The sequence below is a fragment of the Papio anubis genome, chromosome 4 (assembly GCF_008728515.1).
Source record: "Papio anubis isolate 15944 chromosome 4, Panubis1.0, whole genome shotgun sequence".
In the NCBI taxonomy this organism is placed as follows: domain Eukaryota; kingdom Metazoa; phylum Chordata; class Mammalia; order Primates; family Cercopithecidae; genus Papio; species Papio anubis.
Genome location: NC_044979.1, coordinates 140,014,468 through 140,031,457, shown reverse-complemented (window position 1 = coordinate 140,031,457; position 16,990 = coordinate 140,014,468). Strand labels below are relative to the sequence as shown.

Here is a 16,990-nt window from a genome sequence, read left to right as displayed (position 1 = left end):
TTACACTCCAGAGTGATACTGTTCCTAATATCCAGCGTGGGGAAGGATGATGTTACTCCCAATATCGTCAAAGTTGTACACCCTCCCCCCACTGTGATATTATTCCTAATATCCAGTTGGGAAGAGGATGATATTTCTCCCAATATCACAGGGGGTGTACACTCCCCTCTGACACTGTTCCTAATACCCGGGGGAGGAGAGGATGATATTACCCTAATATCACAGGGGTTGCACATGGCAACTTTGATATTGTTTGTAATATCCAGGGGCAGAGAGGATGATATTACTCCTGATGTTGAAGGAGGTTACACCCATTCTGTAATACTGTTCTTAATATCCAGGGGCAGAGAGGATGATATTGCTCCCAATATCGCAAGGGGTGTACACCCACCCTGTGATACTGTTCCTAATACTGAGGAATGGAGAGGATGACATTACTCCCAATACCGCAGGGAGTGTACGGCCCCCCTGTGCTATTGTTCGTAATATCCAGAGGGGGTGAGGATGGTAGTACTCTCAATATCGCAGAGGATGTACACCCCCTTGTGATATCGTTTGTAATATCCAGGGAGGGAAAGGATGGTATTACTCCCAATATCCACCGGAAGAGAGGATGATATTACTCCCAGTATCAGACAGGGTGTACATTCCCCTGTGATACTGTTTTTAAGATTTAGGGGAGGAGAAGATGATATTACTCCCAATATTGCAGGGGATGGAAACCCCCGTAATATTGTTGGTAATATTTGGCCCTAAATGTTATTAAAAGAATTGGGCATGGTGGCTCACACCTGTCATCCCAGCACCTTGGGAGGCCGAGATGGGAGGATAACTTGAGGTCAGGAGTTCGATACCAGCCTGGTCAACAAGGTAAAACCCCATCTCCACTAAAAATACAAAAATTGCCTGGGTGCGGTGGCTCACACCTGTAATCCCAACACTCTGGGAGGCCGAGGCGGGCAGATCACGAGGTCAGGAGATCGAGACCATCCTGGCTAACACAGTGAAACCCCATCTCTACTAAAAATACAAAAAATTAGCCGGGGGTGGTGGCGGACTCCTGTGGTCCCAGCTACTCGGGAGGCTGAGGCAGGAGAATGGTGTGAATCCAGGAGGCAGAGCTTGCGGTGAGCCGAGATTGCCCAACTTCACTCCAGCCTGGGCGAGAGCGAGACTCTGTCTCAAAAAAAAAAAAAAAAATTAGCTAGGCGTGGTGACACTCACCTGTAATCCTGTCTACTCAGGAGGCTGAGGCAGGAGAATCACTTGAACCTGGGAGGCAGAGGTTGCAGTGAGCCAAGATCATGCCACTGTACTCTACCCTGGGTGACAAAGTGAGACTCCATTTCCCAAACAAAAAAAGGCTATTAAAGGAGACACTCCAAGGTAGGGCTTCCTCCAGTCGCACTTGAAGTTGGTCCTGTCAGCAGGAGAGTCTGTGGGTGGTCCTCTGTCGAGAAAACAGGAGGTGACTGTGGAAGGACCCACATGTGGCTCTCTGGATCTCTTCACTCTCCCTGATGTGTTGAGTCGATGCTCCTGGCACAGCCATACTCCCAGGTGACCCTCCTTGTCAGGCCCTCTTACCCTCCCCTCTCAGCTGTCTCATGCCCACCCGTTAGGAACAATCTTTTGACCCTCTTGTTGGCAAGCTGTCCTAAAGGGTCCCATTGCTTCAAAAATCTCATACTTTGCAGGAAGTTTTCACTGAGTGTGTCAGTGGCTCTGTGCCCTCTCCTTCTCCCTGACATCTGGCCAGGACTTGGGTTTTTTGAGGTTTCCTCTCCCTTATCCACTTCCACCCCCCTCTCCTGCTCTAGATGACACCAGGTGTCCCATGCCAATCTTCCTAGCTCTGACCTGCTCATCTGGACTTTCAGTTTCCTCACTGACCTGAAATGTTTATACTTCACTTTTGATTTATTCAAGATATTCTCATATTTTAAAATATGGGCCGAGCACGGTGGCTCACGCCTGTAATCCCAGCACTTTGGGAGGCTGAGGCAAGTGGATCATGAGGTCAGGAGTTCGAGACCAGCCTGGCCAAGATGATGAAAACCTGTCTCTACTAAAAATACAAAAATTAGCCAAGACTGGTGACATGCACCTGTAGTCCCAGCTACTTGGGAGGCTGAGACAGGAGAATCACTTGAACCCGGGAGGTGGAGGTTGCAGTGAGCCGAGATAGCGCCACTGCATTCCAGCCTGGGTGATAGAGTGAGACTCCGTCTCAAAAATAAATAAATAAATAAAATATTAATGGTTATATTTCTCTTTTTTTCTTCTTCTTATTTGGACCCTTCTGCTGTTTGAATAGCTTTCCCAAGAGAATGTGGATTTCATTTAGACAAAAGAAATAAATTTTCAGCTTCCATTTCCAAATTGGACCAAAGCGGTAAAAAAATTTAACCTTCGGCTGGGCGCGGTGGCTCACGCCTGTAATTCCAGCACTTTGGGAGGCTGAGGCGGGCGCATCACAAGGTCAGGAGATCGAGACCATCCTGGCTAACACGATGAAACCCCGTCTCTACTAAAAATACAAAAAATTAGCCAGGCATGGTGGCAGGCACCTGTAGTCCCAGCTACTCGGGAGGCTGAGGCAGGAGAATGGCATGAACCCAGGAGGCGGAGCTTGCAGTGAGCGGAGATCACGCCACTGCACTCCAGCCTGGGCGACAGAGCAAGACTCTGCCTCAAAAAAAAAAAATATTTAACCTCCAAATTTGGGCTTTCCTGAAAGATAAGATGATTAACCCAGAATTCTGCAGGCTGAGAATAACTCTATTAAGGACCTCAGCTTGGAGGATGAATTTTGGAATAATATAGAGTGGGAGGCTGAGCATAGGACATAAAGGAAGTTCTTGTCACACAGGAAGGAAAAGCACAGACACAGGCGGGTGAGACTTCATGAGAAGGTCAGGGTGAGAGCTCTGCTGTGTCTTTTGGGGTTGAAACCTGTGCATGACAGTTGGTGGCTCAGTTAAGGAAACTCACTCCCAGGGACTCTACTCGGAAGGAGTCTGAGAACCTCAGGGCCAATTCCTGCTTCTTTGAGCTGTGCCCTGGGGAGCTGAGAGGTTTCAAATAAGCTCTGGCTATTTGGACCAAGACCAACATTGTGTGGAAATATGCAATAGCTGACGTGGAGGGGTCTCCCAGGAAGCCAAGGAGTATGGGGAAACTGAGGCACAGAAGAGGTTTGGGTTTGTGTGAAAGCTTGAAGAGTTCTAGTGCCTCACAGCCAGAGAGGCCATGGCCGCACCTATGTACGTCAGCACAGGACGCCTGAACAGTCCCCAAGGGAAAGGGGGTTCAGACCACACTTGGGATTGCCCAGGTCAAAGTGCCCAGGAACCATGGCCTCCAGGGGAAACCAAGAGTTTCAGATGAATCCAGTGCTTGAGGGCAGAACCAATGAGAAAATCTAGTCACATTTCTACAGCACATCACCGTTAAAAATAGTATTCTCTGTTATGTTAGGCAAGGAGGGATGATTATTTATTAACTTCTACAGATTAGACAATGGGGTGGGGGTGGGCTCAAGGTGAGATGATTTTTTGGGTCCAGGTCAGCTCAGGACAGGCATCCCAGTCTTCGGTCTCCAAATCCACCTCCTCTCTGTCTCCCCACGCTGCTCCTCAGGCCTGTGGATCCATTGACGGTGATTTCTGTGGTTCAGCTCCCACGTCAGGCAGGAAGGGCAGCTACCGGGGCTGAGATCCCACATTGCCTCCAGCCCTTGCTTCCTACCTGGCCTCCCCAGGCACCACCAGGGGCTGGGCCAGGCTGCTGTGCTGCACATAGCAGGAGTAGGGGGCTGTGTCCTGCGGGGGCACAGCAACCACCACCCAGGACTGGTAAGTGCCATTTTCATTGTGAAGAACCTCTCCCCGTAGCTCAGGCTCCTGCACCTTGCCATCCCGAGTCCAGTGCACATCAATTTTCCCTGGGTAGAAGTCGTAGGCCAGGCACTTGAGTTTCTTCTTTTCCCCTGGGGCCTGGTGGCTAGTGACCACCACAGAGGGAGGATCTGTGGAGGGAGAGAGCGTGACACCGCAGGCTTGAGGTCGACTTCTCCTGGCCCAGGTCTCTTCCCACCCCCACCCTTGGCTGTCAGCGATCAGCAGAGCTCTAAGCTCTGTTCCTGCCCACCCCACCCCACCCCCAGCCCCAGGACACGTTCCAGAATATCAGGGAAGGCTGACACTTTCCCTCTTGCCCAGTCCCCACCCCGACCCATGTATTGACTCTGACGGCAATAAGTTGTGAATGCTCCGTGCACTTCTCCACGTTTTCCCACTTCTCAGTGGGCTTTGGAGTTCTCCTCTCCCCCAGTCTCAGTCCAGCTGCACGGTTCAGCCCATGCCTCTATCCAGCAACCGCTTCCCTGCAGCACTGCACAATCCTGAGTCTCACTACGTCTCCAATCCAAGTCTCAGCTTGCAGCCATCAGTCCCGCTCACACTGGCTCGCTCTTGTCCTTCCAGGGCTGACATTTTACACACCTCCCTTCTCTCCACCACCCAGATGGGAGGCATCATTGTAGAGAGAAACAACGATGGGATTTGGAATCTGAAATCTGGAATTTGAGTCCCAGCTCTGCCTCTTACAGTGTTAACCTCACCTCTCTGATCTCAAGCTCCTTGTCTGTCAATTGGAGATGATTTGGGGACACCCATCAAGAAAGAATAGCCTTCCTGGCCCATTCTGAGTGAAATTTTGAGATGTTCTTTTTGGACCACAAATTACATCATCCCAGAGAAGGAATGAATGCTAAAAGATGAAAGCTGGGGGCCTGAGGGACATCCAGGAACAAATGAGACCAGACTAAGATGTTGCCTGAGCTCCTAGCCTGAGATCATCTTTTATTCTGGGCTCAGTACTGGGGAGCAGGAAGCAGTGAGTACCTTGCCGGTCCAGGATATTTTTGCTGTATTTCAGGTATTTCCGCAGAGTCGCAGGGCACTCCTCCTCCAGGTATGCCTTGGCCCGCTGCACGTAGACTGGTTCTGCCTCCCACTTCTGCTTGGTGTTCTGGGCTGCTGGGTCCAAGGCAACCCAGGCTGGGATTTCTTTGTTGAATTCGATGTAGTCCTTTCCATCGTAATAATACTTCCAGAATGATCCACTGCTTCTGTTATTCTCAATCTCACAACCGAACCTTCCATGCAAGTTGTGAGACCCTGAAAACTCCCCCGACCCCACAGAGAGACAGTCAGCCTGGTGCGAAATTTATCGAAATAACTCTTAGTCCTGCACACTGGGCATCCCAAAAGAAATAAAGGTTTTTGCAATTCAAGCATGCAATCCCTTTATCCAGACAAATATGTTATTATTCCAATATATACAGCAGACAGAGAGGGGCTAACTCAGTTTGGTTTGGCATTTCAGGTTTGTCTCAGATGAGATATGTTCCTGCTTAAGAGAACTACAGGCTGGGTGCTGTGGCTCATGCCTGTAATCCCAGCACTTTGAGAAGCTGAAGCGAGTGGATCGCTTGAGCCCAGGAGTTCAAGACCAGCCGGAGTGACATGGCAAAATTCCACCACTAAAAAAATTTTAAAATTAGCGCAGCATGGTGGTGCAATGCCTGTAGCCCCAGCTACTCAGGAGGCTGAGGTGGGAGGATCACGTCAACCTGGGAAGTCAAGGCTGCAATGAGTCAAAAATCACACTACTGCATTTCAGCCTGGGTGACAGAGTGAGATCCTATCTCAAAAAAAAAAAAAAAAACCACTGGGCTCAGTGGCTCACACTTGTAATCCCAGCACTTTGAGAGGCCGAGGAGGACAGATCACCTTAAGTCATGAGTTCGAGACCAGCCCCACCAACATGGTGAAACCCCATCTCTACTAAAAATATAAAATTAGGCTGGGTGCAGTGGCTCACACCTGTAATCCCAGCACTTCGAGAGGCTGAGGCCAGAGGATCACCTGAGGTCAGGAGTTTGAGACCAGCCTGGCCAACATGGTAAGACCTTGCCTGTACTAAAAATACAAAAATGTGCTGGGTGTGCTGGCACACACCTGTAATCCCAGCTACTCGGGAGGCTGAGGCAGGAGTATCACTTGAACCTGGGGGACAGAAGTTGTAATGAGTTGAGATGGTGCCATTGTACATCAGCCTGAACGACAGAACAAGACTCTGTCTCAAAAAAAAAAAAAAAGACAAAATTAACCAGGCGTAGTGACACATGCCTGTAGTGACACATGCCTGTAGCCTGTAGTCCCAGTTACTCAGGAGGCTGAGGCAGGAGAATCGCTTGAACCCAGGAGGCAAAGGTTGCAGTGAGCCGAGATCGCATCATTGCACTTCAACCTGGGCAACAAGAGCAAAACTCTGTCTCAAAAAAAAAAAAAAAAAAAAGAGCTACAGAATATAGATAGATTTCTATCTCTTCTACAGCATCTCTTCTAAGGAGAATTATTTGTTTTAATTTATGCTGAGTCCTGAAGAAGCTGTCACAACCACACCAAAGTGTACTTCCAAATTGGCTAGAAATTATTTGTGATTTCATATGAGAAAGGAAGACTCTCCTTTTCTCTCAGTTCTAGGAAGAGTTCATATCATCACCTAAGTAACCCTAATCTGATCACTTCTTTCTTCCTTTCTGGTGTTTGATATCTTTTTTTTTTTTTTTTTTTTTTTTTTGAGACGGAGTCTCGCTCTGTCGCCCAGGCTGGAGTGCAGTGGCCGGATCTCAGCTCACTGCCAGCTCATACTCAGGTTCACGCCATTCCTGCCTCAGCCTCCCAGCTAATTTCAGGCTCCCGCCACACCACTGGCTTGGCCCCTAGTTTTTTGTATTTTTTAGTGGAGACAGTGTTTGATATCTTTATTCCAAATCTCTAAAGTCCCAACCTTCTTGCCCATTAGCCATAACTCTCAGAAATGTATCTCCTTAGGGTGGGAGACACAGTCTCTTCATTCTGATTTTAAAAGCAGGTGTTTACCCAGCACTGGTTAGTGCTGTTGGCACAGACACTGACAGCTCTCAAGCTGTCTGGGCTCACGACCCGGGTCTCTCCCCGCCCCCACCTGGTGTGCTGCCTGAACCAGAGCCAGTCACCTCCCTGGGCCTCTATTTCCTCACCTCTGAAACGGCAATGCCAAGAGCACTGTTTCAGGGGACTATTCTGAGCATTATATATGCTCATAGATGGGCCTGGCACAAAGTAAGTGCTCAGTAAATGTCAGTTACTCCTATTTCCTTTTTTTGTTTTTTGTTTTTAGAGGACATTTCGTTCTTGTCATCCCGGCTGGAGTGCAATGGTAGGATTTCAGCTCACTGTAACCTCTGCCTCCCGGGTTCAAGCAATTCTCCTGCCTCAGCCTCCTGAGTAGCTGGGACCACAGATGTGCGCCACCATGCCGGGCTATTTTTGTATTATTAGTAGAGATGGGGTATCACCATGTTGGCCAGGGTGGTCTCGAACTCCTGACCTCAGGTGATCCACCTGTCTCAGCCTCCCAAAGTGCTGGGATTACAGGTGTGAGGCACCGAGCCTTGCCTAATATTATTTTCTAATACCTTGTATTCATCTCTTCATCCTCCTTCCTCGTAATTATCCACTTTGCCATTTCTATTCCTGTCCATCAAAGCTTCTCCCAGTGTCTTTTCTGGTCACCTGTGCCCCCTCCTCTCCTATTGCTGACACACAGCCCGGGCCATTTTCCTTACCAAGACCTCCCACCCCACATCCTTCAAACGTCTGCCTATCTCTTTCTTGCCTCCTTTTGGAAACCTTCAGATCCCATGTAGCACCTTGGGCATTTTTGTACTTAGAAGCCCACCTTTTGACACCCACTCTATGATAATTTAACACCAGCAGTTCACCAGGCCAGAGGTTGGCTGCCTTGGGGCTGGCAGTGTGGTTTAGCAGAAAAAGTGCTGGGCCAGGGGCACGGGGACCATCTCTGCGCGGGCTCTGCCACCAGCTCCTCCAACCACAGTGCAGGTGGCCCTTCCTGGGTCTGCATCTTACGGTGAGGAGAAACTTTAGGGCTGCAGGAAACTCTAACAGCCCGCGGTTTTGAATCCAGCACTTCCTGAGCCCTCAGCATGGGCTACGGTGTGTGCCACGTGCTTTTCTCTGTTCTTTCCACAAATTTCAATTGAGCCAATATTGGCTGCACCCTGTCCTAGGCAATGGAGCTGCAAGGGAGATTAGGACAGACTGTGACATCCTTCACAGAATAGACATAGTTAAATATTACAAACTTGTTTGGAGGTAGGTCTCAGTGCTCCAATGTTTGCAGATTTCGACCAGATATTTTGGGAACGTTTCATTGTCAACAGCTGGGACTGGCAGAGCCACCAGGTGAGCCCAGGTCTGAGTGACTTTGAGAGTGGCTCACTCTCCAGGCAACCTCCCTGGACAGGGGTGAGTCTGATGCCTTCTCACGGGGGGATCAGCCTCTGATGCATAAGTTGTGGAGGTGAGAGGTCAGAGGTGCCTGGATAGGAAGTGACTCTGCCATCACTTCCTGTGTGAGCTGAGGCCTGGGATGAGGATGGGGCAATCAATGGGAAAGTGGGGAGCACCTGTGCTGTGGTGTGGGCGGGATGTGGACATGTCTGCATTTCTGCTGTGTCTTCTGTTCCTTCTCTGGGATTGGGACTATTTCCATCCTGCTAACCCCTTGCCACTCACACTTGGGGGGCTGCCTCTTGGGTTAGACCTTCCTCCCCCATGGTTTGTTGTTTACTGACCATTACTGTCGTTGTAATACTCCACGATGTCATTCAGGGTCTCCATAAAGATGTCCTCCCTGGCCTTCTGAAGTTGGCTGTCCTGCTTCCAATCCTCCATTCCTTCCACCTCTCTCCAGAGTCCCACAGGCTGAGACTTCCTGTCTTTACTGTTGTATCTAAAGAACTGGAGGTCATTGAGTGAGCCAAGGGCCTGAAACTGGGGGATGTCTTCAACAAGCTTGGACAGCCCAGTGTAGATATAGGTCAGAGAGTAACGACCTGCAAAAGAAAAGACAGTTGAGGTCCATGCAAGGGTCCCACTGTGGGGCTGCACAGGGCTAGGAGGGGAGGCCTGCCCACTGGCCTCTTCCTCCGTAGCTCTTTCTCCTGTCATTAACCTTACACCACTGGAGGCTCACTCAAGTGAATATGCTCTCCTTTCATGCTAAGGATGATATTTCAGAGACCATCCTGTGTCTTCACTACATTGTTTCCCCTGCTTGGCACATAAGAAGATAACATTACTCAGCCTCCTCGAAGATACATTGGGACCATGTGACTGAGTTTTGTCAAAAGAGAATGTGAGCAGAAGTGATGTCTTTCTTCTGGTCCAAGACCCTACCAGCTGGCTTGTCGCTTTTGTTTCTCATCTCTTGAGGTGACAACTTTGAAGGCCACAGGATAATATGAAAGAGTCTCAGTATGCAATTAGCCTGGATCCCTGAGTCACCCCATGGAGGAATGGAACCTTGCCCAATGTGCATGGAATCTGACATGCGTTAGAAATTAACATTTCCAGGCTGGACTCCATAGCTCATGCCTGTAATCCCAGGACTTTGGGAGGCCAAGGCAGGAGGATTACTTGAGATTGGGAGTTGAAGACCAGCCTGGCCAACATGGTGAAACCCCATCTCTACTAAAAATACAAAAATTAGCTGGGTGTGGTGGTGTGGGTCTGTAATCCCAGTTACGTGGGAGGCTGAGGCAGGAAAATCACTTGAACTGGAGAGGCAAAGGTTGCAGCAAGCAAAGATCATGCCACTGCGCTCCAGCCTTGACGACAGAGTGAGACTCCGTCTCAAAAAAAACAAATTAACATTTCTAGCTTAACCTGACAAATACATATAGTTAGAAAGGGTAGAAAGGAGAATTTACTAGAAAATTCAAGAAATGACCCAGACTGAATTAGCACAGCATAAGACTAGGATGGAGCTCAGAACTCCTGGGGTTATACCTTACATTTTGGTACAAGGTGGAATCTAGGAGAGAGGGACATTTCCATAATAGTTCCATAATTATTTTATGATACAATTTATACAGGTGCTAATAATGTTGGAGGTCATATGGCAGAATCCTAGTTCAATTACTAAAATTATTCTTGCTCATGAGTTTCTAAATGTGATTAACCTTTAAATCAGTAGACCTTACAATTGAATTCATAGACATAGAGAGTAGAAGGATGGTTACCAAAGGCTGGGAAGAATAGTGGCAGGGGTGGGGGGAAATTGGGAGGACGGTTAATAGGTATAAAAAAAAAAGTTAGAAAACTATTTGATAGCACAACAAGGTGACTCTAGTCAATAATAATTTAGCTGGGGCCAGGTGTGGTGGCTCATGCCTATAATTCCAACACTTCGGGAGGCTGAGGCGCATGGGTCACTTGAGGTCAGGAGTTCGAAAACAGCCTGGCCAACATGGTGAAACCCCATCTGTACTAAAAATACATAAATTAGCCGGGAGTGGTGGCAAACGCCTGTAGTCCCAGTGACTCGGAAGGCTGAGGCAGGAGAATCGCTTAAACTCGGGAGGCAGAGGTTGTAGTGAGCCAAGATTGCACCATGGCATTCCAGCCTGGGCAACTCTGTCACCAAAAAAAAAAAAAGAATGAATAAGACCTACTATTTGATAGCACAACAGGGTGATTATAGTCAATAATAATTTAATTGGGGCCAGGTGCGGTGGCTCATGCCTGTAATTCCAGCACTCTGGGAGGCTGAAGTGAGTGGATCACTTGAGGTCAAGAGGTCAAGACCAGTCTGGCCAACATGGTGAAACCCCATCTCTATTAAAAATACATAAGTTAGCCATGTGGCAGTGCACACCCGAGGCAGGATAATTGCTTGAACCCAACAGGCGGAGGTTGCAGTGAGCCAAGACCACGCCACTGCACTCCAGCCTGGATGACAGAACAAGACTCTGTCTCAAAAAAATAATAATAATAATCGTAATTTAATTGTACACTTTAAAATAACCAAAAGAGAGGCCCGGTACAGTGGCTCATGCCTGTAATCCCAGCACTTAGGGAGACCGAGGCAGGCACATCACTAGGTCAGGAGATCAAGACCAGCCTAGGCAGCATGGTGAAACCCGTCTCTACTAAAAACACAAAAAAATTAGCCAGGTGTGGTGGTGGGTGCCTGTAGTCCCAGCTACTTGGGAGGCTGAGGCAGGAGAATAGCTTGAACCTGGGAGGCAGAGGTTGCAGTGAGCCAAGATCGTGCCACTGCACTCCAGCCTGCACGGCAGACTGAGACTCCGTCTCAAAAATAAATAAATAAATAATCAAATAAATTTTTAAAATAAAATAACCAAAAGAGTATAACTGGGTTGTCTGTAACACCAAGGATAAAAGCTTGAGGGGATGGATACCTCATTCTCGATGATGTCATTATTTCACACTGCATGCCTGAATCAAAATGTCTCATGTACCCCATAAATATATACGCATACTATGCACCCACAATTTTTTTTAATTTACAAAAAAATCAGTAGACCTTGAGTAAAGTGGATTATTCTCCATAGTGGTGGGCCTCATCCAATCAGTTGAAGACCTTAAGAGAAAAAGCCTCGGAGGTCTGCTAAAGAAGAAAGAATTCTGCCTACAATCTGCCCTCAGACTCAAGACTAAGACATCAACTCTTTCCTGGGTCTCCAGCCTCCTGGCCTGCTCTGAAGATTTAGGACTTGTTACTCCTCCCAATAGTGTCAGTCAATTTCTTAAATAAATCTCTATTCTCACTCTCTCTCTCTCTTTTGCATACATATAATGTAAATCTCTTCTTGTGTGTGTGTATGCGTGTGTATACAGCATATGCATGTATGTGTATGTACGTATATATGTATATGTGTACAACCTATTAGTTCTGTTTCTCTGGAGAACCTTGAATAATTCAGATTTTGGTGCAGAATGGGATTAACATTCCAAAGTGATTGTTATACAACGAACATGAAACACCTTTTCTGACAATTTGTAAATGTCACCAATTTTAAACTTACACAACTGAAAAGCCATTTGCTTCCATGTCTTTATCCTGCACATTCTCATGCCACAAACAGCCTCCTTCCCCTGTCCTAGAAGTGACTCTTGATCTCCCCAAGCTCCCACTGCCTTCTCTTCCGGCCACTCGCCTTCCAGACCTACTGCAGCTGTGTCTGAGTGTGGGTTGAGGGCACGGGTTTCCTTCTAGCACCATCCCTCCAGCCGACCCGCCTTCCCACTTTCCCCTTGGGGTTACTCTCTCTTTCCAACAGCGTCAGGCAGGTGTACCCAGCTACCGGAAGGAGGGAAGGAACAGGAGCAGAAGCAGCTCCAGGTGCACGGTTCCTGCTCCGTCCTGGCTGTCTGACCCCAAGCAGGTCGCTTGGTCTTTGGAGTCTTTGTTTTCACTGTAAACTAAGGATTTTAGATTCAGATTCCTGAAGGTCTTATTTCGGGTGAGGGCAGAGGCTCCCTGAATGCTCGTGGAAGTGTATGAGCTGAGTGAGTTGACAGCCTTGGGCACCCTTTCCTGCCATATGCCAGGGAATCCCAGCTGCATCTATCCCTTCTCCCAGCCAGGTGTGAGGAAAGTGTCCTGTTCCTCACCTTCTTCCAGTCCCCTCCAGCACCCATCCCTTGCTTTCCACACTCACCATCTTGGGTCTCCTGAGGGACAGCAGGACCCAGAAACAGCAGCAGAGACAGCAGGACAGGCACCATTCTTACCATCGTGTCTGCTTGGAGGGTTCTGGGCAGGAGGCACAGGTATTATCCTGGGTCCTGGGGCCCTGCCCAGGGGAGGTGAATCTACAGGCCAATGGGAGTGCCAGGACGGGCTCCTCCCCTAATAGAGAAAAAAAAAAACAAAAAAAAACATGATACATAAGCTAGGCTGGGCAGAGGTTGTGATGAATGAGTCTACACACACCTTATACAAATTCAGAGCTGAGACAGTTGATCTCTGGATGGAGGCTTTGTGTGTGCCTGGGGCGGAAGAATGCAAGTGGGTGGGAGGTATGTGTGATGGGTGGCAGGTGTCTGGGATGTGTCACCCTTCCAGTCTATTATGACACCCTCTGGAATCACTTGGGTGTGTCAAACCAGACTTCATCCCTGCCTTCTGGAAAAACTCTCAACATGTCCAGGATACGGACCTGGTTAGTCCCCAGCTGGGGCGGGACCCTCACTCTCCCACACCCGATCCTGCCAGAGCTGTCTGGAGGACATTCCCATTCCCATCTCTCCCTCCTTCCTTTCGGTGCCTGTGGAACCCCAGCCTTCCATGATCAAAGGAGAAATAGCCGCATCCTCCTTTTGCAGCCTCCCTGGCAATAGAACGAGCAGGTGTGCACGGGGTTTATGCTCAGCAAGTCGAAGCTACTACCATGGACATCAGGTCAAGTGTCTGGGAAACAAAGAGGCGGGTGCAGTGGACAATGCCTTCTGGTGGTCTTGACAGTGGTTGCAACTGCCTGCTCCTGGGGGCAGTGGGGCTGCAGTAGCTATGGGGGCGTCTGGGTTCCAGTTCCAGGTGGTGTCTTCGGTCCGCACTGGGCCTCTAATGTCCCCTGCTGGCTGCTGTCGTGTGTTTACAGGGCTGGGTCCCGCTGTGATTTTGACTGGTCTGCTTCTGCAAATCGCGAGCCTAGATTCCCAGTCTTACTAGGGAAGCAAGGGCTGGAGGCAGCATGGGGTCTCAGCCCCAGAAGCCATCCTTTCTGCCTGACATGAGACAGATAAACCTCAGAAATCACCTTCACCAAGCTGGACGCAGTGGCTCACACCTGTAAGCCCAGTACTTTGGGAGTCCAAGGCAGGAGGATTGCTTGAGGCCAGGAGTTCAAGACCAGCCTGGGCAACAAAAGGAGACCCAGTCTTTACAAAAAAAAAAAAAATTGTTTTAATTAGCCAGGCATGGTGGTGCACACCTGTAGTCCCAGCTACATAAGAGGCTGGGGCAGGAAGATCGCTTGAGCCCAGGAGGTCAAGGCTGTGATGTGTTGGATTGCACCACTGCACTCCAGCCTGGGCAACAGATCCAGACCCTATCTCTAAACAAGAAAGAAAGAAATTACCCTCAATGGCATCATCAAGGCTGGGGGAGCAGTGCATGAAGACAGACAGTGGTGGATTTGGAGACAAAAGTCTGGAATGCCTGCCCTCAGCTGACTGACACCCCAAAACTGCCTCTCCTTGAAAACTTTCCTACTGTCTAAACTGTAGAGCCTTACAAGCAGTAACCTTCTTGCCTAGCACAACAGAGATGGTATTTTTTGTAATTTGATTTTCTCATTGGCTCTCCTCCCAAGAACTGGATTCATCTGAAACTCTTGGTTTTCCCTGGAGGCCATGGTTCCTGACACTCTGACCTAGGTAATCCCAAGCATGGCCTTGCCCCCTGTCCCTTGAGGTTGTTCAGGCATCCCCTGCTGTATATACATGATATACATAGGTGTGGCCATGGCCCCTCTGGCTGTGAGGTGCCAGAACTCTGGGAGTGAGTTTCCTCAACTGAGTCACCAACCGCAATGCACAGGTTTCAACCCCAAAGGACACAGCAGAACTCTCACCTTGACCTTCTCATGAAGCCTCACCTGCCTATGCCCCTGCTTTTTCTTCCTGTGGGACAAGAGCTTCCTTTACATCCAAAGCTCAGCCATTTGTTCTGTATTACTCCAAAATCCATCTTTCAAGCCAGGTTCCTGAAGAAAATCATTTTCAGTTTTCAGAATTCTGAGCCAACCATCTCATCTTTCTTGAAAGCCCAAATTTGAAGGCTATACCTTTTTTTTTTTTTTTTTTTGAGAGGGAGTATCACTCTGTCGCCTAAGCTGGAGTGCAGTGGCACGATGTCAGCCGACTGCAACCTCTGCCTCCTGGGTTCAAGCGATTCTCCTCCCTCAACCTCTCGATTCACTGAGATTACAGGCGCCCACCACCACGCCTGGCTAATGTTTTATGTTTTAGTAGAGATGAGGTTTCACCATGTTGGTCAGGCTGGTCTTGAACTCCTGACCTCAAATGATCCACCCGCCTCTGCCTCCCAAAGGGCTGGGGTTACAGGCATGATCCACCGCACCCGGCGTTACCTTTTTTTTTCTTTTTTTCTTTTTTTTTTCTCTGATGCTTTGACTTCCATTTGAAAATTAAACTCAATGCTGGGCTCAGTGGCTCATGCCTGTAATCCCAGCACTTTGGGAGGCCGAGGCGGACGGATCACAACGTCAGGAGTTCAAGACCAGCCTGGCCAACATAGTGAAACCCCGTCTCTACTAAAAATACAAAAATTAGCTGGGCATGGTGGCAGGTGCCTGTAATCCCAGCTACTTGGGAGGCTGAGGTGGAGAATTGCTCGAACTGGGACCCAGGAGGCGGAGGTTGCAGTGAGCTGAGATTGCACCACTGTGCTCCAGCCTGGGCTACAGAGCAAGATTCCATCTCAAAAAAAAAAAAAGAAAGAAAGAAAATTAAACTCAAAAAGTGACTCCTTTAGCCTATATGTAATTCACATTCCCTTCTTCTGGGGTAAAAAGCTCTATCCGAATATAGAGGGCCCCGGGGAAGAAAACAAACTGTCAAGAGAAGGAAATACAGAATCAATATTTTGATATATATGATGACAGCTTGGACAAATAAAATATAAAAGATAAACATTCCACATCAATGAGGAAATCAAAATCCATGTGAGCTGGGCAAGGCTAGCGAAGATTTGAATATGAGATCTGGCCTCATCTGTGACCAGAGAGAGGGATGGGGGTGGACAAGGTAAAGGAAACCCAGTCCAGGCCAGGTGTGGGAGAGGAGAGGGGCTCAGAGCCATGAAGCAGTTGGAGAAAACATCTTGCAAGAAGTCAGAGTTCAGAGGCAATGGGAAGGCCTAAGGCAGTTTGTCCAGAATATGTCGAAAGATTGTTCCTAACCAGGTGGGCATGGGACAGCTGAGAGGAGGAGGTCACAAAGGCCCAACAAGAGAGGCGACCTGGGAGTGAGGCTGTGCCAGGGGCATCAGCTCGGTACACCAGGGATGATAAAGGGGTCCAGGGAACCACAGGTGGGTCCTTCCACGGTCATTTCCTGTTTCCCCAATAGAGGACGACCCACAGGTTCTCCTACAGCCAAGAACAACTTCAAGTGCAATTGGAGGAAGCTCCAACCCAAAGAGTCCCATTACCATAAATTATCTCCTTCTTTAATAATGTCCCAGTCACTTTATTTTATTTTATTGAGACAGAGTCTTGCTCTGTCACCCAGACTGGAGTACAATGGCACAATCTCGGCTCACTACAACCTCTGCCTCCCAGGTTCAAGTGATTCTCCTGCCTCAGCTTCCCGAGGGCTAGGATTACAGGCACGTGCCACCACGCCCAGCTAATTCTTGTATTTTTTCAGTAGGGATGAGGTTTCATCATGTTGCCCAGGCTGGTCTCGAACACCTGACCTCAGGTGATCCAACCGGCTCAGCCTCCCAAAGTGCTGGGATTACAGGCGTGAGTCACCGCACCCGGTCCCCAGTCACTTTAGAATTTGGAGGGTCTCTCTGCAAATAGCCCATCAACCATGAGCGTACCTGGAAAGACCTAGTTTCCAAATAACTGGCTTCCTCTGCGTAAAACGAGTCTTATTGTATGCTTTAAAAATTATCTTGGCTGGGTGCAGTGGCTCACGCCTGTAATTCCAGCACTTTGGGAGGCTGAGGTGGGTGGATCACGAGGTCAGGAGTTCAAAATCAGCCTGGCCAAGATGGTGAAACCCTGTCTCTACTCAAAATACAAAAAAATTAGCTGGGCGTGGTGGTGGGCACCTGTAATCCCAGCTACTAGGGAGGCTGAGGCAGAGAATTGCTTGAACCTGGGAGGCAGAGGTTGCAGTGAGCTGAGATTGCACCACTGCACTCCAGCCTGGGCAACAGAGCAAGACTTGGTCTCAAAAAAAAAAAAAAAAAAAAAAAAAAAATATATATATATATATCTTGAGAAAAATTGGCAAAAGGGGAGATGGCACAGAAAGATGGAGAACCCCTGTCCGAGAGGAAAGGG

At 48.6% G+C, this 16,990-nt stretch overlaps 1 protein-coding gene across 2 annotated transcripts; it reads right to left on the bottom strand.

Annotated features, from left to right (window-relative positions):
* Positions 1-3,471: 3,471 nt before the first annotated feature.
* Positions 3,472-14,639, bottom strand: AZGP1 (alpha-2-glycoprotein 1, zinc-binding). 2 transcript variants are annotated; one of them, XM_017956220.3, is made up of 5 exons: positions 14,549-14,639; positions 12,608-12,798; positions 8,714-8,974; positions 4,908-5,183; positions 3,472-4,030 (listed from the first exon to the last, which is right to left on the bottom strand). In XM_017956220.3, the coding sequence occupies exons 2-5, from the start codon at positions 12,681-12,683 to the stop codon at positions 3,747-3,749; spliced, it is 897 nt and encodes a 298-aa protein (XP_017811709.1). In that variant the 5' UTR covers positions 12,684-12,798; positions 14,549-14,639; the 3' UTR covers positions 3,472-3,746. The 2 variants fall into 2 exon arrangements, with proteins under 2 accessions (XP_017811709.1, XP_003895810.1); XM_003895761.5 differs by lacking the exon at positions 14,549-14,639 and adding an exon at positions 12,883-12,973.
* Between the last annotated feature and the right edge of the window lie 2,351 nt (positions 14,640-16,990).

Coding starts and splice junctions, on each gene's coding strand:
- AZGP1 (XM_017956220.3), bottom strand. CDS start 12,683: ATGGTAAGAATGGTGCCTGTCCTGCTGTCTCTGCTGCTGTTTCTGGGT. Junction 8,975..12,607: donor CCCTCAGGAGACCCAAGATG/GTGAGTGTGGAA, acceptor TTTCTTTTGCAG/GTCGTTACTCTCTGACCTAT. Junction 5,184..8,713: donor GTATTACAACGACAGTAATG/GTCAGTAAACAA, acceptor GGGAGTTTTCAG/GGTCTCACAACTTGCATGGA.